At 43.1% G+C, this 22589-nt stretch overlaps 1 protein-coding gene across 4 annotated transcripts in view; it reads right to left on the bottom strand.

Annotated features, from left to right (window-relative positions):
* Positions 1–477: 477 nt before the first annotated feature.
* Positions 478–22589, bottom strand: part of msrab (methionine sulfoxide reductase Ab) — a 65710-nt gene continuing 43598 nt past the window's right edge. The window contains exons 5-7 of one of the 4 annotated variants that reach the window (XM_077539240.1): positions 19495–19601; positions 3289–3458; positions 478–715 (exon numbers count right to left, since the gene is read on the bottom strand). In XM_077539240.1, coding sequence (XP_077395366.1) covers positions 598–715; positions 3289–3458; positions 19495–19601 — 395 coding nt within the window. In that variant the 3' untranslated portion in view covers positions 478–597. Of the gene's footprint in view, positions 716–2870; positions 3459–19494; positions 19602–22589 lie in introns of those variants that run through there. The other 3 variants (XM_077539238.1, XM_077539241.1, XM_077539239.1) reach the window with 3 other exon arrangements.

Raw genomic sequence — 22589 nt, 5'->3', positions numbered from 1 at the left:
TCTTGATGGGCTTTACTTTCATTTCATTGTTGATAATTCTGACAACATGATGCAGCCGAATCTTTGAGTGGCACTCGAAGATATACCTGATGACTTATTGGAACAACCGTACGCAACAAACTGTTGCAATTTCGCTATGGAGACTAGTGGCAATTCAAGATGGCCGCCATTGGCACTACTCCCCACTTTATTTTTTAGACGTCCTTAGGTTTCCTGTATAGATTTTGTAACATTCTTCCTGGGAATTTTCCGACACACTGTCAAAACCCCCCCCAAAAAAACATACTTAGACTTGCCTTTTGAGCATTATCGCCACCCAGAGGCAGAAATGGAGTGGAGCAGTGCTAACCACCACTTACGAGGATTTGCCGTTTTCATCTGTGCTTCTGCTAACAAACTTGCACTTACGGGTATGCTGGGGAAGAAAAACCTACCTCTCTTTGGCACTATTGTTCGGCCTTGGCAGAGGTCTACGATCATTCTAGTTAAGGAGGTCATTAGCTCGCACACATGCACAATAATAACAACACGACAACGTGCCAAATTAAATTAAAGCCAGGTGCTGGGGAGCAGCTAGCTGTCCCAACCGCATACCTCTCAGTGCGGTTCCATCAAGCAAGCCACACTGCTGCATGCAGACACATGCAAAAATATCTGTCCCAATACGAAAATAGGCCCCGAGAGGTTGCACCTGCACCTGTGCCCTGGTCCACACCTACACACAGGTGTCAGGATGTGACACGCACACACACACATAATAAGAGGAGGGAGGGGGAAATACGAGAGCGGGGTGAAACAAAACTGCGGTTGACCAAAAGGCTTATTTGGCGATACGATCTGTGTGTGATTTTCATTTTTAACTAGGCTGCGGGGCTGATTTGCTTAAATGTACGCACAACAATAATGTATGTATTCATTTGAAAGAAAGCACATTTCATATGATGCACAACGTGCTTTTCAATATGAGAGCCCAAAGCGAACGTTTGCGCCTGTGACTCATTGCGCTAGATGAAATGATGCGGCACAGGCGACGAGTAAGCGGAATTCACCTCAACAACACAGACAACAATGTGTCATTTCCAAAGTTTGATTTATGTAAATGACGACAGTCAACCATGAGATTATTTGGATAAAACATTTTGTTATTGTGATGTCCTCCAGCTACTACCTGATACAATACCATCAATTTTTACTGCATTATTGCTGTACTGAAAACATTCTAATACTATTTTATATTTAGACACAATTACTTACATGAACTATTTACCCCAAACATTCTGTATGTATATATCACACAAACATGACGCCATCATGTGGAATAAGGCTGTTACTGCACCTCAACTGTTGTCACACAGCTGTGACTTTTTTTTCTTTTCCTCCCTCAGCAGGGGTTCTCAAACTTTTTGGGGCCAGGGGCCCCTTTATATGAGAATTAATTTTCACCCTTATAACCCTAAACAAGTAACTATAACCAACATGTTCAAATTTGTTTTCTTGAATGTGTGAAAATGTGACATTCATTTATTTGTCTGGCACAAAGCCCTTGAGATGCAACATCTGATTTGCCAGGGCTCACACGTAAAACTGAAAACTAAATAAAAGTGTCATTAAAGCGAAAATGTCCTTTACTTTCATCTTTGTCAAATAATATCAAACATGAGCTTTTAGGGTAGTTTATTTTACGTTTATTATCATACACTATGTGTTTACTTTTTTTTATTATTATTTTTTTTATCTTGCACTTGACAAATACTCGCTATATAAAATAAACCTGAAATTAATATTAGAAGTAATAAAAACTTAACAAAAGCAATGCATTTTTGAGGAAAAAAGAAACTATTAATCTTGCTAAAACTAACAAAATAAAAGCAAACAAACTACTATGAAACAAAACTATTCTAACACTGGTACACACTGTATATTTACTAGCAAAGTCAATAGAGCAAAACCCGCTTCCATCACATGTACCAGGTTCATGGTCCCGTTACTTTTCAGATTTGTATTTGTTTTATACTGCGCCAATGGGAGAGAAAACAAAGCAGGATGTAGACCAACATTATTTCAAGATCAGGCTAGTTTGTGCAGAAAAATTGGTAATAAATCCTCTGTAATTCTGCTTCACATCTACAGAAAGTAATGATTAATTTTATGATGTATGACGTCTTTGTATATTGTGAGATGATGATTTTTGTTGTAATTTGTTAGTTTGGAAAAATGGGATTACTGGCATTTATTATCAGGATTTGTCTCCTCTGTTTAGGGACTGATAGTCATCTTTGCCATTGCTCATTGTTTACAAGTGATTTGAAAGCTGTAAATTCTAGCGATTAAGACCTGCCTCTGCCATTGCCAATTATCCTGCGGCACCCTGGAGACCCAAGTCTGAGAACCACTGTATACAGTATTGTGGTGATTAAACAGGATTAACTTCTGATTACGCCACTCAATATATTTGTCACAATAAAGAGAAAAATACCACAGTTGATTGTCTAAGTGCAAAATTGTTTCAGGAAAGGCCTCAATCAGCAGCAAGGTTAATAACAAAAACAAACAAAGAAACTAAAGCAAAAAAACCCAAAATAAAACAAAAACGAGCAGGTTTTTTGAAAAACGATAATTAAAACGGCATTGTTTGTTCATAAAAACAAATTAAAACAAACGATAGTGTTGCGAAAACATCCTTTGTCTTCGTCTTTGTTAGCTTTTTGTAAATATTTAATATGTAAAACACGGTTTTCATTGGGGTTTTAGACGGTAGTACAGCTGTACGGCAACTCTACGTCCGTGAAGTGACGTAACGCGTTCATGATGACGGCCTGATGGCTTAATAACAAACCAAAACCAAAAAAAAGAAAAAAAGAAAAAAAAAGCAGAGCGACATTTGGGTTTATTTTGATTATGATCGCGTCTCGGACAAGACAATGCGTGGTCATGAAAAAGGGTCTCGTGCGGCATATTGCATAAGGGGAAAACCCCCACGTTTAATATGTTGATGGTTATTCATATATTGTTAGTAAGTTAATAAATGCCCAAGTTTTAGCTTTTTTTTGTAGAATAATACCTGTGACCTATCTGAGACCTATAAAAAAAAAAAATGCACTTAACAAATAAGACCATAAAAAACTAAAACTAATAAAAACTAACAAATGTAGTCTACAAACTAATTAAAACTAACAATTTGGAAAAAATATGTCAAAACAGAATAAAAACTAAACTATAATGAAAAATCCCAAATTGCATGAAACCTGATCAGGAGTGAATTAAACGATCATCTGTAGTTTTGCTTACAGCTCACCGCCGCCCACTCCGATGGGGCAGGAAATTCCGGTGCCTTTGAGGCCGCAATAACCTTCAGGTTTTTTCTTCAGGTACTGCTGGTGGTAGTCCTCGGCGTAGTAGAACTGCTGCAACTCCATAATTTCTGTCGTGATGGTGCCCATGCCCTTCGCCTCCAGCTCCTGTGGGTGAAACAAACATGGAAGTTTTGGAAAAATTCATTCATTTGTGTGTGTTACAACCACATTGTTTAAATGAGCTTATAGAAGGGGTAAGAAAACTTTTATGCCCAAGTCATGTCAACAATTTTCTTTACAAATAATTTGTCTTCGGGCTCGCATTGCGAACATCATGTGACCAAACCCAGAGAAGAGCCGTCAACCAGCAGGCGTCACGTGACCAAACCCACAAAACAGCTGAATTGTAACATTCACAATGCGTTCCCGAGGTAACTTTGAACCCAATTTCAGTCGACAGCAGGGGGCAGTGCTGCATAAAATGTCAGCCTTCTGACATGGATGAAATGGGTGGATGAATCAGATTTTGCGGTGAATTGGGCATGAGTTTTCTGTATGTTGGGTTGAAAAAATGCTCAAATTTGTAAGCAATAAACGCGCTATTCAGAAAAAATAATATCCAAAGAAATTGTCAGCTTCCCATTAATGTTAAATGCTGTTTTATATCTGCAACACGTCGCAAGTGAACTTTCCATGCCGGCGAGGGCACGTAAGAGTTTGCGCTGAGTGACAGAAGAAAGGAGCGTGGTCCTCTTTCTAGTGCAGCGGTTTCCCCGCTGTGGGACCGCGCATCATCTTCGCATCCCTTTGTTGTGATACATGTTGGCGCTTACACTTTCCTAAACACCTTGAGAGGAGCCTTCAAACACTTTCAGAGGCTCACTAAAGAGAGCCGTGTGATTTTCTCCGTCGTTTAACGGCGGCGTCCGGGCGTCTTTGGATCAAAACGGAAAGGCAAGTTGGTGGCGCGGTGGGACTTGCTGTGGGCAACAAGTAGCTCCAGTCGAGGTCGTCACACATCAGAACATGTGGGTGGATATGAGGAGCTTCGCTTTATGGGAGCTGCAGAGGAACTATTGCCAGCATTTGTGTTTATCAGAATCAATTCTCATTCCACACAGTCGAGCAGTTTTTGAAATCAATAATGTACAGGCTTTTTGAAAGTGGAGAGGGGATGAAATACAGTACAGTAAACACAATACGCTAAGTGAATAGCAAACAATCCCAAGTACAGTGGAACCTCGATTTAACTGACTAATTTGGGGGAAGGGATCATTCGTTGGAGCAATTAATCGTCCGTTACATTGAAATACTTTTTTTTCATGGTTTAAAAAAATGCAAAATACAGTACAAAATCGTTTTGTACTTTCATCATAGCATAAAAATGTACAGTATTTATTTATTTATAAATTGAAGCTCAATGAAAAATTCCAAAGTTTATACAACCTTACCTTATTGGTTCTTTGAGGAAAGATAATAGCCACGTTCATTAGCAACTATGTTAGCGTTTTATTTTTCACCTTTGTTACAATTTGATAAACAAATGCAGTGTACTGTACCAAAAACAGCATGGTCCAGAGAGGTGTACGGTAAAAACAAGATCCATAGATATTAATAGGGCGATGCTACATGATCCTTTAAACTATGTACGTGCCCACGGCGGAGGCTAAGCTAACGTCTATGCTTCCTATTACATTTGTCGGGAGTCTTCTCCCCTGCTAACATAGCTGCCATGTTAGCATATTTTTTTATTTATTTTTTTAGCCTGCTCTAGTCTACTGTTTATCTTTGACAAAACAGTAGCACAAAACAGAAACATGTGGTCAGTCTGTGTCTGTTGAGACTAGCATACTAAACAGCAACTTTAGGTGCATTTTTTGAGTGAGCTGGACACTATTGTTTGGCCGTTGAATTTGGGGGTCTGTTGGGAGTGTACAGAATCTGAAGTAAGTCGTGTTGATGAAAGTTTGTATTACCTCCATGCGCCTTACCTCTGTTTTCAATTTGTATTTGTGTGTTTTTGACAATTTTTTTCCATTCAAATAATGGCTGAAATTGCATCACGTCAGCAACTGTGGCTATCTTTTAAAGTTCAATTTAATTAATTAATAATACTACTACTTATAATAAATTATTATTAGTATTATTTTTTTCCCCCCAAGCAGCAACTCAAATTTGGGACCACAACACAAAGCAAGAAAACTGACCAAGTGACAGCGAACTCACTGCATACAAGTGCCTATGCAGTTCTCATTTCTTTGGCGCCATCTGGTGGCCGCCATCCTGTTGCTTAATTGAGTTGAAGGCGCTTAATTTAGAAAAAAGTAGTCTTGCGCCACCTTGTGGCAATAATACAGTGCAAATCTTTGAGGAGAGGCGTCAAATATCTATGGATTCTTGCTATTAGCAGGGTTTTATTGAATTCTTATTCATGTATTGTTTTACAGTAGTACAGAAGCTTTTTTTTATTTAAGTACAAAGAGTGCTTTTGCCACCTCTAATTGGGAAACTGCATGGATGGATACAAGAATGATCAACAGATCCCACTCGTAAGGGGAAATGAGTGCACGGTTATAAAGTAGTTGTCCACACGGGGGCAGCGTGGTCCTTGCTATGCGGGGCTGTGCCGCAGCGGCTTCTCTAAATCAAAAGCGATGCACCCTGCAGAGAGGCTGAGGCAGCAGCTGACCTCCAAGTCCTCGGCAGCTGCCTGCTACAATGTGAAGGCTCTAATCCTCCAGCATTAGCGTCCGCCGGCCAAATCCCAGTGCGTGGAATATCAGAAGAGACTCATGTTTAGTGTTTTTTAGCGGCGTGACACAGCAGCATGTGCTACATTAAACAGCGTGCTAGCACAAGTGCTGCTCGGCTCGCCGTGGCCTAATTAACCACTCATCACCACAGAACCACGGTGGTAGCAGCGAACCCTTCGGGGCAAGAGGGTGGGGATTGGACACAGAGCAACCAAGATCCCGCCCCCCACCCCCACACCCTGCACCTTCACCGAGACTCCTTCACGCTCCATCCTACGGCAGTCACAACACGGCCGCCATTTTAGATCTATAAATCAGAATGCAGGGCGTCACGCCGCCGTGGCTAACCTGACGCGGCTTTTTTTTCGCTCGCTAGCAGTGGAGGAGGGCGAAACATTCCGTGTGAACCACACGTCAAGATCTTTGCGTGGTAGAAGCATAATAGTGTGTACATTACCGTCACATTTGCCACCTCAAAAGTGTGAAATGAACATGGGCAGACATGGAAGGAAAATGTTCTCGTTGAGGATAGCCAGAATGAAATTTAGGGTCATGCTTTTGGTACCTACGCCTTCAGTGGGGACTTAACTGATTTCATCAACCTCTTAACTCGTTCACTCCCAGCCATTTTCACAGAAACAATCCCGTTCGCTCCCGGCTGTTTTACTGAATTTTGACTGATTTTGCAAGGCCCACAGAATATTGTGTTCAATTGCTATAAAAGTATGGAACCTATCAAAAGAAAGATTAAAGTCTCTTCTTTCATCAGGGAAAAAAGTATGTTTCTATCTGTTTCCATTTTGCAGCAATTAGCATTAGAAATGAGCTAAGTTTCATAATTTTTCACAAATTATTTAAAATGGTAAGTAATTAGCTTTTTTTCTAGATGGCCCTGGTTGATCTCCTTTGCTCTGCTGCCACCTGCTGGCCGTTTGTGTAATAACTACCATTTCTGCAACCGTTCTTTGCAGTTGAGAGGCTGCATCAAAGCCTTCTGTGTGCTCTAGCATAAAAAAACCCCAAAAAAAACCCAAAACGTATAAACACGTCTTTGGTACACTTAAATCATTAGATAAAAACGTATTTACACGTTATTGGGAGCAAATGAGTTAATAGCAGTCTGTAGTGATACAAAATGTGATATAACTGCACACAATTGTGCCACATATCACCTGAATCAGTTCAGAATCGATATTTATCTAATACCATGACAAAAATATGAAATAAAAAGGCAGCATGCTCTCTATAAATGTTAATTATTAAACAGTGTGTGTAGAACCGCAACAGACGTTTGGCGACTTGGCTGTAACAAGTTTTGATCTGGCTAACCAATCAGAGGCAGATATATTATGATGTAATCAAAAGGGCGCCATTTAGGCCCTCTTAGAGCAAATTTGACATCTGATTGGCTAAAGAAAGTAAGTACCATTGCTAATATAGTTTACATTAGGCTGGCCAGCACTTCAGATTCGAAAGGGCACTGGGCAGATTAGATCGACATGGCAACATGGAGGTTGAAATCTGATTGGACAAAAAAAACACAACGTCCAACATACAGTACACATACCAGTGGCCATGCTGCCAAAAGAAATGCTATAACGTTGAGAATTGATCGTTACGAATAAATTAATTTAATTTAAAAACTGTTTCCACCATTGCAGTGACCTAAAACTTGTCCAAGTCAATTGAAAAGAAAATATTTTTTCCAGAGGGTAAGTAAAAACTAACTTAGATATAACATGGTTGTGCAAGTGTACATACCTTTTTCATGATTTATGACTTAATAACATGTTCAGATTCTTTTTTTTTTTTTTTTTTTTTTTTTTTTTTTTTTTTTGAAGAGCTCAGAATTGTTCATTCGGTAGTCTTACCGATTCAACGTCTTGTCATCATTGCTCTTTTCCTTTTTTTTTTTTTTTTTTTTTTTTTTTTTTTTTTTTTTTTTTGTGTGTGTGTATGTGTGCGTGCGTTTGCGTGCGTGCGTTTGCGTGCGTGCGTGCGTTTGCGTGTGTGCGTTTGCGTGCGTTTGCGTGCGTGCGTGCAAATACGTATAAATTTATACTCATTCATTCACCTAAAACCTTATAAATATCCCATTACCCTTCGCCTTAACCAGGTACTTCAGAATCTTGCCAGAGTCGTGAGATTTAAATGGTCAGGAGACCAGAGAAAAGGTCAGAAAAAAAAGAAATAAAGAGAAAAGAAAGGTAAATCAAAGTGACATCCAGCACCGACCAAACACTTCCTGCCTTCCCCATGATTACAAAATCAAAGTCTTACGCCAACCCCGGAAGCCTCTAAATTCCAGCAAATTTAGCGAGATCTCAAGAGCCCAGAGGAAAAACTAAAGAGAGGAAGGAGGGAAGGATCGATAAGGCAGAGTGAGATCAATAGAAGCCAGTACATCCAATCCATCAAAGTGAAGTCCAGCACCAACAAGACCCCTCCTGCGTGGTTACAAAACCGGAGTCTTATGCCAACCCCAGAAACCTCATACTTCTAATAAATTAAGATCTCAAGTGACCAGAGGAAAAACTAAAGAGAGGAAGGAGGGAAGGATAGATAAAGAAAAGTGAGAACCACAGACACCAGCACCAACTGATTCAAGGGGCTGTGGGAGGGAGAGGGTACTTCTGTTGAGTTTCAGTAGATGCTGGTGCGACGGATCTGGCATGCATAAGGACCACCACCAAAGAGAGAAGCCGTCAACCGCGGTCCAGCAAAGCGAGCACCCCCCCCCCCCCCCCCCCACCCCCCCCGGAATCCCCAGGCCGCGGCAGCACCAAGGCCACCCCCAAGCCACCCGAGCGGACACCGGTCAGCGAGCCGACCCAGATACCCGGAACACACCCCCGCCCCAGCCCCGGCCCACACCCCCGAGCCCAAGGCCGCAGAACGAGGCCCAGCGGGCCCCCACAGCGCCCCACCGGTCCCCAGCCCCCATCCCCCCACGACCCCCCCGCACCCCACCCAAACCCGCCATCCACCACGACCCAGGCCCCACCACCCCCGACCCCCAAACCCCCGAACACACCCCGACCCCCAGCACCCAACCCCCCACCCACCCATACCTCCACCCCCCCCCCAAACAAGCCGCCCCCCCCCGACGGCCGCCACCCCCCCCCCCGCGAACCCGGCCCCCCGCGAGAACCCCCCACCCCCCCCGGAAACCGGCACGGGGCAGCAGCGCAGAGAGGGAAGATGTGCCCACCCCACCTCCAGCCGCGCGAGATTTGCACCGCGGCGGGAGGGGGGAAGCAGAGGAGGAAGCACCAGGGGAGAAGGCGGGACACCAGAAACACCGAGCCCGGTGGGGAGAGGCCCCGGTCGTCACGCCAGAGTACAAGTGACACCTAACCCTGTTACTGAGTCCGCCAGCTCGCCGACTGGCGAGCTCTACCCTTACACCGTGAATGTGGCCCCACCCAGTGTATATACAAGTGTGTGCGTGTGGTGCATTAAAATTGGGAGCAGGTGAGTCGGAGCAGAGGGAAAAAATTTCCCCTACTCCGACACACCCGTATCCCCCCCCAAAAAATGAATATGTATATGTGTGGTGCATTAAAAAAGGGAATGGAGGGACAAAGTGGTGGGGCAGGGACACAAATGGGGGGGACCACAGCGCTGCCAGGCACTGCAGTCCATCCCCTCTGATGGCTCCCCGCCCCAACCTCACCCCTCCCCTTGGACGTGAGGTGCATTAAATTTGGAGGGGAGTTGAAGGGTGAAGACGGTGTTTCCACCCTTCCCCACCCCACCAAGAAATGTGTTGTGTGCCCTATGTGTATATTTACAAAGTGTATAGTGCAAGCTAGTGAAGTGAGTAAGAGGAGCGACCAGCGGGGCCTCACCCAACCCGGCGGGTGTAGGTGGCACGCCCGCCCCCCAGCACCCCCACCCCCCGCCGCCCCCCACCTCATCCACCCGGCACCACAATGGGCGGACAGCCAGCGCAGCAGGGCTACCGGACAGCCCACCAGCCACCGGGGCCCGCCCGGGGCACCAGGAGTTATACCGGAGCGGGGCAGGCCCCAAACCCTCGCCCGGCCCCCGGAGCCCGACGCCCGGGCCGGGGAGGGAGCCCCAGGCCCAGGGAGAGGGAGGGGGAGGGGCCGCAGGGCAGACAGGGAAGGGGGGGGGGGGCGGGGGAAGCGGGGAGAAGACGACAAGAAGGCGAAAGGGCGGCTGCAGGGCAGGAGGCGGGGGGGGAGAGGAGGAGGGAGGGGCGACAAGGGAACAAGGGGACCGGGAGGCAGAGGAGGATGGGCGGGAGGAGGCGAGGAGGGAGAGGCGACGGGGGGGAGGAAGGGGGAGGGGAGAGGGAACCACGGGGCACACCGGAGGCCCACCCACCCCGAACCGCGCCGCCGGGCACGGAGCAGCGGACCGCGCCGGGACGGCACCGCCCCGGGCACCAGGGGAAGCACCCCCAACACCGCACCCCACAGGGGGCCCAGGGAGCGGCCAAGACGCAACCGCCACCGAGCAGACAACGGGGGGGGGGGGGGGGGGGGGGGGGGGGGGGGGGCAGAACCACCCCCGCCCGACCACAGGGGACGGCGTCAAGAAAATTGACTAATTAGCATGCAGTAACACCAAGTGTTGATGCTTAGTGCCCACTAGAAATAGATCTTAAGGAGTTATTGAGTATAGTGTCGTATAGTGTGGTATGCTCGAGCCCACTAGCAGCAACTAGGTTCCTGACTATATAAAAATAAAAACAATCAGATACAAAATACCAAATACAGGAGCAGCGAAAACAGAAGTTGTAACGATGTGGTGGCTCTCGTTAACAGGCAGAATCTTGGCAGGATTAAGTTGCCAAATTGAGATTAAAATATTCTATGTACATAGACCATATTTGTTTAAATCTTGATACTTGATTTTTATTTAAGGCAGAGATTTTTTCCATTGAGATATAATTTATTAGTAAGTTTAACCAGTGGTCGATATTTAGAGATTGTTTATTTTTCCAATTGACAAGGATTATTTTTTTAGCAATAGTAAGGGCTATAAATATAGATTGAGATTGTTTACATGGTCGCTCAGTTATTGTTAAGTCACCTAGTAAACACAGTCTTGGAGATAAAGGAAGCCTACAGTTTAATATATCAGCGAGCTTTTCCAAGATTTTAGTCCAGAAATGCAGCACTGGAGTACATGACCATAAAGCATGAAGATAAGTATCGGCAGTGTTTTGTGAGCACTGGAGACAAATGTCGGAGTCAGAGAGTCCCATTTTTTTCATCATATATTGTGTAATATATGTTCTATGAAGTATCTTATATTGGATAAGTTGCAAATTTGTCTGTTTGGTCATTTTAAATACATTTTCACAGATTTGGGTCCAAAAGTCTGGTTCCGGAACTATAGACAAGTCTTTTTCCCATTTTAAAGTCGGTAAATACGTTTTATTTGTGTATAAAAATAACTTATATATTTTTGATATTTTCTTTATTGTTGTTGGAGAAAGCTTTATAATATCTTTAGCTAAGACAGGCAGTTGGAGCGTATCTTGAAGTGTTGGGATTTGTTTCTTAACCATATTTTTAACTTGCAGATAATGTAAGAAATTTCCCTTTTTTATTTCATATTTCTGGACCAAGTTTGTATATGATATAAACTTATTATCTGAGAAAAGATGATGAAGGTGTGTAATTCCTTTCTGCTCCCATAGGCTTAAATGGAACGACTGATTATTAAGTTGAAAGTCGGGGTTATGCCAAATGGGAGACATGTTCAGATTCAATTAAACAATAACACGTCAAGTCTTGTTAAATCAACTTTGCACACACCAAACCTCCATTTGAAGTCACTCTGATGAACCCGAAATAAAGTTCAGCTGTTCTACAATGAAGACCAAGCACCCTGCATCAAAAGGAAACACTTTGAGTTTTTAATTGGCCCAAAGTTAAGTAGGGAGGAAGAATTGGTTTATTATTGTTTTTATCCATATAGTCAGTCACCATTTATGGGCATCCACTTGTAAAAATAATACAACATAATTTTATGACAATTTTGATGAATCCCCGGGGTCACCAGATTGTGGTTTGACAACCAGTGCCTTATCTAATACTGCATTTTCCGTGTGAGAACGCAAATAATCAGCCCATAATATTACCTACCTGCCCCTACTTTTGGTTAGTCTCATTTTTTAATGCTCATTTTCAAGGAGGCGAGGAAAAATTGTAGCAAGCTGTCACCCTAGCCATTGTTTAGTGCAGCCATATTGCCAAACTAGAAAACAAGGTGGCTGGGCTAAATAATTTTGAAAAATAAGCTGACTTCCCCCCCCCCCCCCCCCCCCCCCCCCCCTTCAATGGGGTATATGCTACGGAAGAGGCGGGACTGTTTTTGCACATCAGTTTGTTTCCGGTTCGGTTTGCGACGTGTGGGCTGCGTCAAAATACTTGTGCTTCCGACTTTGTGCACCTCGGTTGCGCATTCGCAACCCGGACCGGAACCAAACTGATGTGCAAAATCACGTCCCGCCTCTTCCGTGGCATATACCCCATCCCGTGATTACGGTTTAATATGTGATTATTTATTCAAGGTCCTCTTCCTGTGAATTTTTGTTTAAACAAACATTAGCAATAGATTGTACTGAATTACAATCAAAATTTATTACATTAATAGTTTGGTCTTATGTTAGGCTTACCCATAAATTCAAGTCAAATGAATCATGAATTCATATGCAAGACTGTTTATCTTTTCCAATTAAAGTTGTGAACTTAAGTGCTCATGATGATGACTTCACAAAATTTGATCAAACAAGTGTGGCGTAAACATAACTCTTAAAACAGAATACCACAATAATGTAAACAAATGTGTGGCTTTAACATATGGACTACACTTTTTAAACACTGAATTAATCTAGACACGATATAAATATTGTGAATAACATATACATATACAAATTAAAGCCTATGGATCAAGTTACAGCCTTTGCAATTTGAAACTTTCATTCTACTACATTTGAATGTCGAGTTGAATTCGATTAATTGTTCAGCCCTACAAGGTTGTGTAGTGCCCAGCCAGCCTCCCTCATGCCTGTCGGAAGCGCTTCCCCGTCAACGGCAAGGCCGAACGGGTGGATTTCTACCCGCGTTCCCCCTCGCTCGGACGGCCGCTTCGTGCGACCGAGTCCTCCTCGCTCTCCATCCAAGCAAAAGAGAATGAGAACGCCAGTGAGAGCTCGAGTCCCCCCCCTTCCACCGCTACCACAGACACTCGGGCCCCCTGCAACACAAATAGGACGTGACACCCCGAGAGAGGGCGGAGGTTGCGGAGGGGAGAGTGGAAATGTACGCGGGTCCCATACCCCACTGTGTCGCTACCGTCAAAGCCGCCCGACCAACCTCCACCCCCCGCACGCCTTTCGGAAGGCCGGCGGCCACGCTTTGACATCGACTTTGTGACACTTGATGACTCATGGCGAAGACATTTGAAGACGGATATGACCTCAATTTGCCGATTTATGTAATCAGGCCTCAGTCTAATCCTAACGCAGACGCTTACTGCGACGTCGCATGTTTTTTGGTTTCATACAAGGACTTCTTTTTTTTAATTCTTTTTTTTTATTACATGTGCATAATGTGAGTGACAAATATTTTTTGTTATTTCCTATATTGCCTCCCAAAAATAGGATTATTTTTTTCAAATGTTACTTTTTTTTATGTGGGGCTTGATACGTTTGTATTAGACTACCTTTAATAAATAAAAAAATGAGAATAGAAAAGATTAAAAAAAAGGGGGAAAAATACTTTGAGACATCAGCAGTCCAATTTTTTATTTTATTTTTTAAAGAAGAAAAGCTTAAATTAGTGTGATGCAAAGCACGAGTGGAGAAAAAAAAAGTCAAATGTCGCATTGCTTGCTTGTAAAATAACTGTCTGTATAAATCTGTCAAAAAAAAAAAAGTAGAACATGAATTTCCATCATTGTGTGTGTGCTTATGTGTGTATATTTACCCCCTCGCTTTTACAGTGTGGGTCAGGCATCCATTTTCTCTAGTCTTCAGCGAGCGCTGCTACATTTTGTGAAGATGCCGCAGACGAAAAAAAAAAAAAAAATCGACTTAAGATTCCGCCGTCCCCTTTTAACGCCCGTGCTTAACAAACGTGAGAACTTTCGAAAAAAGTCTCCACGTGACCTTGTGCGGCTACAACACTCACGCACACATTATGCGCCATTTCAACACTCCCCCCCAAAAAAACATCGTTCCCAACCCCCGCGGCCTCCTTTCTATCTTTCAAGCTTATTAGGTTGCCTTATCAGAGGATGCACTCACCCCTCCGAGGCCTTGCACACGCAAAGTGCAGGTTGGCGGGATCAAACCTATTGTTTGTGAGCACACGCACACGGCGGCTTCATGCCACCACCCTGCCCTCCTCCGAATCAACCCTTCGCATCGAGGGCCTGAAGGGTGAAGATGTGGGGTGAGGATGAGTATGAGGGAGGGAAGCTGGGAAGAAAAAAAAAAAAAAAAGGGTGCGACGCGAGGGGGAGGTGGAGATGCACTCCTCCTCTGCGCTTGGCTCCAGAAGCCTTTGATGTTCTGCAAATTTCAAATTTCATTATAGAAGAACCCGCTTCTCCCCTCCCCCGCTCTCGTACTTAAACAAGCTTTTCAAGCACCCCCCCCCTCCATCCCCCTCCACCCAACCCCAATGCTGAAGTTAAGAAACTGAAAGCCCTGCAGAAGAGACTTTTCATATGGGTTAATTATTCATCGGGCTGGAAGGGTGTGAGCCAAATGTATGTGTGTCTGGATTTTATTTTATTTTACCACGCCTGTCTTATCTCTGGCCTCACCCACTCGCTCTTGTCACCCCATCGAATGTGCGCTTCCCCCCCCCGATACGAGCAGACGGCCTTTTCGGTTGTAGTCGCCATTTTGGAGACGGGGGCGGATGGAAGGGGCGCCAATGCGGCACGGCGACCATTTTGGTTCGGAGCGCGTCAGATTTGCGTATCCCGGCGGAGCACCAGTCGAAAACTGCGGCGCCACTGAAGTCGCTGACAGATCGGCGGTGTCAGCAGCGGAGAGAGAGGGGAGGCTGTCAGATGTTTGTAAATGTGTGTTTTGTGAGTGCGAAGTAGGTTAGAGAATCTCAGACGTCAACTGGGGAGCTGACAAGACGATACGCTCCATATGAAGAGGCCTTTGGTTGCATGTGCACTCCACTAGCATTAATTTGGATTTGTTGATATAAAGCAACAGTAGGGGTGTAACGGCACATGTTGTAAAACCTCATACATTTCGGGGATATGTCCACTGTTGAAAAATGTGTCACAATGCAAGTATATTAGTTGACATTGATAATGACTTTATTATTGGAACATATGGAATAGATGAAAGACGGGGTATGGCACAAAGGTGTCCGTGTCCCTTTCAAATAGAGAGCAGCTTAGATGTCATGGCAAGCAAAAATGTTTTTGGCAGTACATCAAACTTGTCAGGTCATTTGAAGAGCATCATGCTAATCTCACTATCAACGCGTGACAAAAAAACAACTAACTAAAAGAAAAATGGCATGATGCAAAACAACTTCCAGCCATATTTGGCCAAAAAGCAATAACAACAACATGCTATTGGTATATATATATTTTTTATAGTGTAATAATTCACAGTTCAAACTGTTTCGATGTAGAGTTCTCATAAAAGGTTTCAAGGTCTAAAAAAAAAGAAAATTCAAACAAAAACACAAAATGAGTCATTGTCAGCTGATCTGCCCCGCATCATTCCAATCGGTTTGCTTTGGGTTTTTAGGGGGAATAAATAACCCTTGACGAGGACAAGAAGCTAGAAGAAGAAAAGTGCTCAAGACATTTATTTAACTTTTAACGCTTGCTTAAGTTACAATAAAACTATTTCATTCTGCGACTCTCATTGTAGTACTACATGTAGTACAGTGGACCCCTGTATACTTGCAATTTTTTTTCCTAAAATTTCTTATATTTTTTAATTTTTGTTTTCAGCTCCCCACCTTCCCCACTGCATTTTAATGGCCGCGAATTATTCGCAGATTTTAGTTATGCTTTCCTTAACTCCCACGAATAGGATCCAACCTGCCAGGAGTTGAATTTTGGCTCCCTCTAGTGGTATCTAAAAGAATCACTGCCTAAGTATTGTTGACTTGTTAGTACAATACATTAGCAATTCATTTTAAATAACTATTTGCTTTTACACTTCTTCATCATCAACTTTTACACATCTTTGTGATGTTAAAATTAGTGCTGTGAAAGTTAGAGCATTAACTTGATTAATAACAAAAAAGTAGCACATTAATTGCACTATTATTTTGGACCGCACATGATCCTTCAGCTTGACATCGGATGGTTCCATTAAAAGGTAGCACAGGTTGTGTCTGAGCAATAAACACAACTACATGTATTAAAATAAATAATTTACTAAATGTTTGCACATGACATTCAGAATATTTGGTCATGTCAAAATATTGGGGTCATTTTTCTATTTTAAATTATGCAAGTAATTAACTGATTAGAAAAAGGAGGATCAGAGTGTTAAGTGGATCAGAAATTGTTGAAAACATCCTCATAACATTAAATGTCGAAAGAATTAACACATAACAGGTGCTCTGCAAATTTGGCGGGGAAGAAAAATAAAAAGCAGTTTTAATTACGTGATTAATCAAAATTCTAAAATGTGATTAATCTGATTTTAAAAAAAAATGTTTGACAGTTCTAGTTACAATGCAAAACACTCAAGACCCTTGAATGGTGGCGCTAAAGATTACATTTCTAAAGATAATTACGTACATGATAAACCAAATTTAGGACAATCAAATTTAAACCAAGGTGAGGTTATAAGTCAGACAAGTTTTGTTGGGAGTTACCCTTCTTTAACTACCAAACAACTTTCACAGTTTAGTTTATCAGCAGTTTAGTTTATCAGCTGTTATTTAGGAGGCCAATTTTTAATTGTATGCCTGTAATAAGGGTCACTAAATGTGGTGAATGTGAGGAGGGGTCACGGTCAGCTGATTGTTGGTGTTGGTGATGGTGGTGTGTTTTGTCACCATCAGCTGATAGGTTGTCACTCTCGTCTCGCTGATGTCATTACCTTCCTCTATTTATTCGCCTTCAATCACCTCCCACCGCCCCCGGTCTCAGCTGCCACCCCTCTCTCACCTCCGACCCCAGCCCACGGCCAAGGTTGGGAGGTTGTCGCCATGGCAACAATCCCCTCCCAGCCCTTGGTCTGTGACGGCTGACCCCTAAGTTAAAAAGGACGGTCGTAATTCGCTCCCCACTGATTGCGGCTGAATGGCTTTTACGGCGCGCTGATGGGAGGATCAACGGAAAGATGGACTGACGGACAGATGGATGGAGCGAACAAAAAATGGGGGCGGAGCGACGTGTGCCACTCCAATGACCTATGCACCCTCTTGTGCTCTTTGAGCACGAGGGCTTGTAGAGAACGAGGATGTAGATGCGATCAACGGAACACAGGTGGCTTCGCTTAACTAAACGGCGTCCAACTCGGAGAGGTCGCCACTCCATAGTCAGCCACTCCATTGTTATTCAAACAAACGGGCCAACTCCACACATCAGGTTTAGCGGCTCCACAAGCACACTTGAAAGCTGGAAAATTTGCTCAATTGGGAGCAGAACAGCCACATATGAAAATTAAAGTGCGACTTCATTTAAGCAGTGATGATGTGTACAGCACAATTTAGTGGGCGCATCAACGTGATTGATCGAAAATTGCACTGAAAAGTAACGAGGTCCAAAAGATGTATGTTTTTCTCTCATTTAAAATGAAATGTTCTTTGACACAAACTCGTTTGCAGACGACAGGAGACATTTTTGAGGGCTAAAGTGACAAACAAAAAACTGTCTGACCTTGTGCTGGATATTATTTGAAATCTGCTCATCAAAAAAAAAAAAATATGTATGAAATGAAACCAGACAGGCCACTGTTACCTTTCGGTCAACGATCTTTTAAACACTTTCTCTTCAATGCCTGAATGTTTGAAAAGGCTCGGTTGAAAACTGTGACCAGTCGAGTGTTGACAAGAGAAGGACTGATCTGATAAATCTTATAACTGATATTGCTTGAAATCAAGAGAACTCTTTTTCTTTGACTGAATAGAAATAATTTGACCTTGTGTTGGATATAATGGCGAATTTGCTAATCAAAAGACAATTCCTCACCATTTGACAGGATAAAGTATGTTGCAGCTGCCAGGGAATTTAAATGAACCATTGCTGCCCTTTGACTTCAGCTACCCCAGGTCAAATATCCTTGAAAAATCAATACAGTTCTCTCGCTGGCACATGAACGTCGGAAAGGGATCAGTTGAAAACTGCGACCAGTAGAGATGTGACGCAAGACAAGGTGTGATCTCAGCTGAATTGGAAATCTTGGGACAGATTCTGTTTAAAATCAATATCAGTCTTTCGTTGACATGTATCAGTAATCTACGAAGATGATGGTTTGAAAATGGTGGGTGGGAGAATACTTAAAAGACCTTTGACCCAGCCATTTCAGCTCAAGTAAATAAATAAATAAATAAAAAATAGAATGACACATGGACATCTGAAAGCAAACGGTTGAAAAACGCAACCAGCCTCTTGAAAAGAAACTGAAGCCAACTGAATCCGACCATGACTCATTCCAAAATATGATTACTATTCAGAGAATTAAGCTAATGCTGACAACAAATGTCTACAGTTTTCCACCAACCCGGCAGGTTCTGAATTTGTCAGTAGTTGAGATTTCTGCAAAAGTAAAACTATTCAATGACAAACACAACTACTTGCACCCATCTGCTTAAAGGGGAAGTCAACCCATAAAATTATGTTAATATAATAACAATAATATGTTGTATGTGTAAACATAACATTCTGTTGAATGCTGCGTTTGTGGAATATGCATAAAGCAGCAAAATCCACGCGTTTTCTCAGACAACAAATCAAGGCTCAGCTTCAGAAAACAAGTAAGCCATGATTGGCCATTCCCTGTGATGAAACTGTAATGTAATTTCCATTTGATTGCAAGTGGCAAAATGGCCGCCCTTAGCCTACTTCTCAATTGCAATAGTTTTAACGTGTAAAGTGTCAGTCGAAAAGAAGACGCGATAGGAACATAAATTGCTTCAAAAGGAGATGGCATGCTGCCCAGTATTCACATTTCAACCAATAAATTAAAAATTGATGTGGTGGAAATTTTAACATAAGCAACATGATCAATGTGGGACTTTGACTTGCTATTACTTGGATTAATGGTACATTTATGTCTCTTTTGACAGGAAATAGATCATGCTCATTAGCTCGCAATTATGTTTTGCTTTTACTCAAAGACAAACCACGAACATTTTATACAAATGTGCCACTTGGAAGCACGCTGGCACGTTTGCAAACATTATGACAATCTCTTAATAATATCAAATCAAATTTCTTATTTTGTATTGCCCGCATACCTTTTGGTAGGCCTCTTTGCTCTTCAGAGCAAGCTCCTGTTGAGTGGCGCTGGAAGTGTAAATGGCCGAACGGTACTGAGTCCCGATGTCGATGTGCTGCTTCATACCTGCGTACACGGACACACAATAGCGAGCGTAAGTGGCACAATCACCGCGTACACATTCCCATTTGCATCTAAAAGGTTTTCACAATTATGTCATCATCCCACATCTTGAATTCACTCAGCCAAATGTATTTAGGAGATCACTTTCAGCGTCTGCGGCGTGCTGGTGTAGGTGGGTGCGTGTTCCTTTTCTTTGTCATCGATGCACGTCATCATTTTCATCAGCTTTACATCAGAGTGTTTTTGGAGGACCAAAGCAAAGTATGTGTGGATAAGGAGGCCAAAAGAGTTGCCGCGACTTGTGTGCTCTTCACAAGCGACGTTACTGAGCAGCTTTGACGTCCGTGAAAGCCTCGGCGCTTTATTTCCCACTTTTTATTCTCCTTCATATCATTCTTTTCTTCATGCGTCCTTACTGTCTATCTTCATTGTTGTTGGGTATTGCAACACAGTAGCCATGATATATTAAATATCCCCACACTTTGACAGAGGAATCACAGCATTGTGATACTCAGCGTACTTTTTCCAATGGTATTACAATGCAGTGCCCTTAATGGGTCATACTTTTGCCCCCTTGTCCTAGACTGGTCTTCATCCATCTCACTGTGGATTAACTCCTCCTGGGTGCCTTTCCTTACAGGGTAATTCTGTGCCCCGCCATGTTGTGGTTTTCACGTGCTTGTTGGGTTTTGGGTGTGTCTGTGGGTACGATCATGGGGATGGGGGGGGAGTTTTTTTATTTATTTTTATTTTTTTTTATTGTATTATGGATGTCCAGCACTTTTGAGTTGCATTTTGAATGTATAAAAGGTGCTATATAAATAAAGTTGATTGATTGATTGATTGATTGATTGACTGTTAGCCTGTTTCAAAACTGTAGTCTGTACCATCTTAACACCTGAAACAACAACGGGGAAAAGAAAGTTTTTTACGTCCTATTATGATGTGAGTGGGGCATAACATTTTCAAAATTCCTTGGTTGTACGTTTCGTTTACATCCACTGAAATTGGGAGGCATTACAGCCAACAACGTACAAAAAAAAAAAGAAAAGAAAAAAAAAGTCTTCTGGAGCCATATGCTAACCCTAACAGAAAGTCCACCATTTTGACTATTTGGTAACTGGGAGCCATTTTTGGCCTTTTATAAAGGTCATATGTAAACAAACTTCTCCTACACAATTTATCCCATTGTCTTCAAACTTTGGGTGTTTCCTCTGAAGATACTTAAAATGAAAATGTATTGAAAGTTTTTAATTTTGTTGTTGCCGTGGCGATGCACTGTTTGCAGAGAAAACTAATGCAACGTTTTTGAGGCGAAAACTCATTAAAACTAAAACTTTGCACACACATAAGAACTGGCAAAACATTTATATTTTATAAGGTTTTTGTCCCATGTGCCACTATCCCATCGTGCCAGTAGTCCATCGTGGCCAGGATTGTGAGGGCCCTTTAATGCTGCTCGTAGCTCTACTTCAGTTTAGTTTATGTTTATCGTAAGAAACAGCTTGGAGCCCGCATTTATATTTTTAAAATATTGTTTGTACTATCTGCTGTTTGTTGCGACGTTTGCTGACTATTTAGTCCTCGTAACTTTCATATTTGCTTGCAATTAAATAAACCCGCAAGTTCGATGGTGCCCAATCTGACAATAAAATCACACTTACAGTATATACCTAATGCACAGACACTCAAATGCCATCCAACCAGAAACTGCCGCATAAAGGTACATATCTAATACACAGATACAACAATATGAATTTTGTGTTTAAATGTGTTCACTAGTGTGTTTTATTAAGTAGGAAAGCTGATGGGTGTAGAATGTGTCCCCCATGATAAAACTGGGGTCAACTGTACTGCATTTTTACAGTTTGACTCTTTAACCTTTTTCACGTGTGCTGCTACTGTCAAAAGCAGAATTTAACAAGCCTGATTCTGTTTTATTCAATCATCAGCACAGTTACTCCCCAATCAAAGCAGCTGGTAGTTAGCTCCACCCACTCACAGTGCCAGCCTTGCTTTTGATTATTCCAACTCTAGAACCAATCCCCAAAGAATTGAGTCCTCAAAGAAACACAACGGCAACAAACACAATCCTCCCCCCCCAAAACAACTCAGCCATCTCTCATGCGCTTTCTCCATTTTTAACAGCCCCCTTCGTTATTTTCTCCATCCGTCAAAGGCAGCAGTAATTATTAATGAGAGCCTCCCTGTTCCCTCTGCATTATGCATGAGCGAGCCTTGCTTCTTGAAAGCACGGGGTAATGGGGGGGTTGGACCGAAAGGGGGAGGGGCTCCCGGGGTCACACGTGCCCGCTCGCACAAACGGCGCCGCCACGCGGGGGTCGCTGACCTACACCCCGTGAAAATATTAATTAACCCCCGCCGACAGGAGGAGCGGCGGTGCTGACAACAAGAGCGTTTCAAAGTGGCCCCCTTTTAAACGGTTGACAGACAAACGGAATGGCGAATCAGACAGACGTCTTAAAGCGTTTGAACCTGCTGGGATTGGTAGCAGAAGCTCGGCAAGATGGTTCTCATTGTTTATCCTCATCCTTCACACTCTTCTCTTCAGAGGCTTTTTAATCTTTCGTAGCCCCACAACCCCGCCTCTCGCTCGTTTCCTGCCGACACTTTAAAGCGTGTGCACGTTTGAACCAAAAAGAGCAGAGGGGGGATCAAGTACGAGGCCGCCTTGTTGATGCACTCGCGGTTGCGTCTTTCTTCCACAGCCTCCGCCGCTGCTTTGACCCGCTTTCATTCCAACCCCACGCCCCACCTCCGATGTATTTTTATGTAACGAGCCTTCATCCGCTAACAAGTGCCGGAGCGGGGATTAGCCTCATCTCTCCACGTACTGTCCCTGCGGCCTCCTCCAGCCTCTGGATTTCCGAGAGGGCCATCCAGCGCTCGCACGGACGTTGAACAAGAGAAGACTGCAAATGAGGCAAATTAAAAACACGAAGAGGCGCGCCTTACGTAACGGCCCGTCAA

Source organism: Festucalex cinctus, chromosome 12 (genome assembly GCF_051991245.1).
Source record: "Festucalex cinctus isolate MCC-2025b chromosome 12, RoL_Fcin_1.0, whole genome shotgun sequence".
NCBI classification, from domain to species: domain Eukaryota; kingdom Metazoa; phylum Chordata; class Actinopteri; order Syngnathiformes; family Syngnathidae; genus Festucalex; species Festucalex cinctus.
This window is presented reverse-complemented; position numbering and strand designations above follow the sequence as displayed.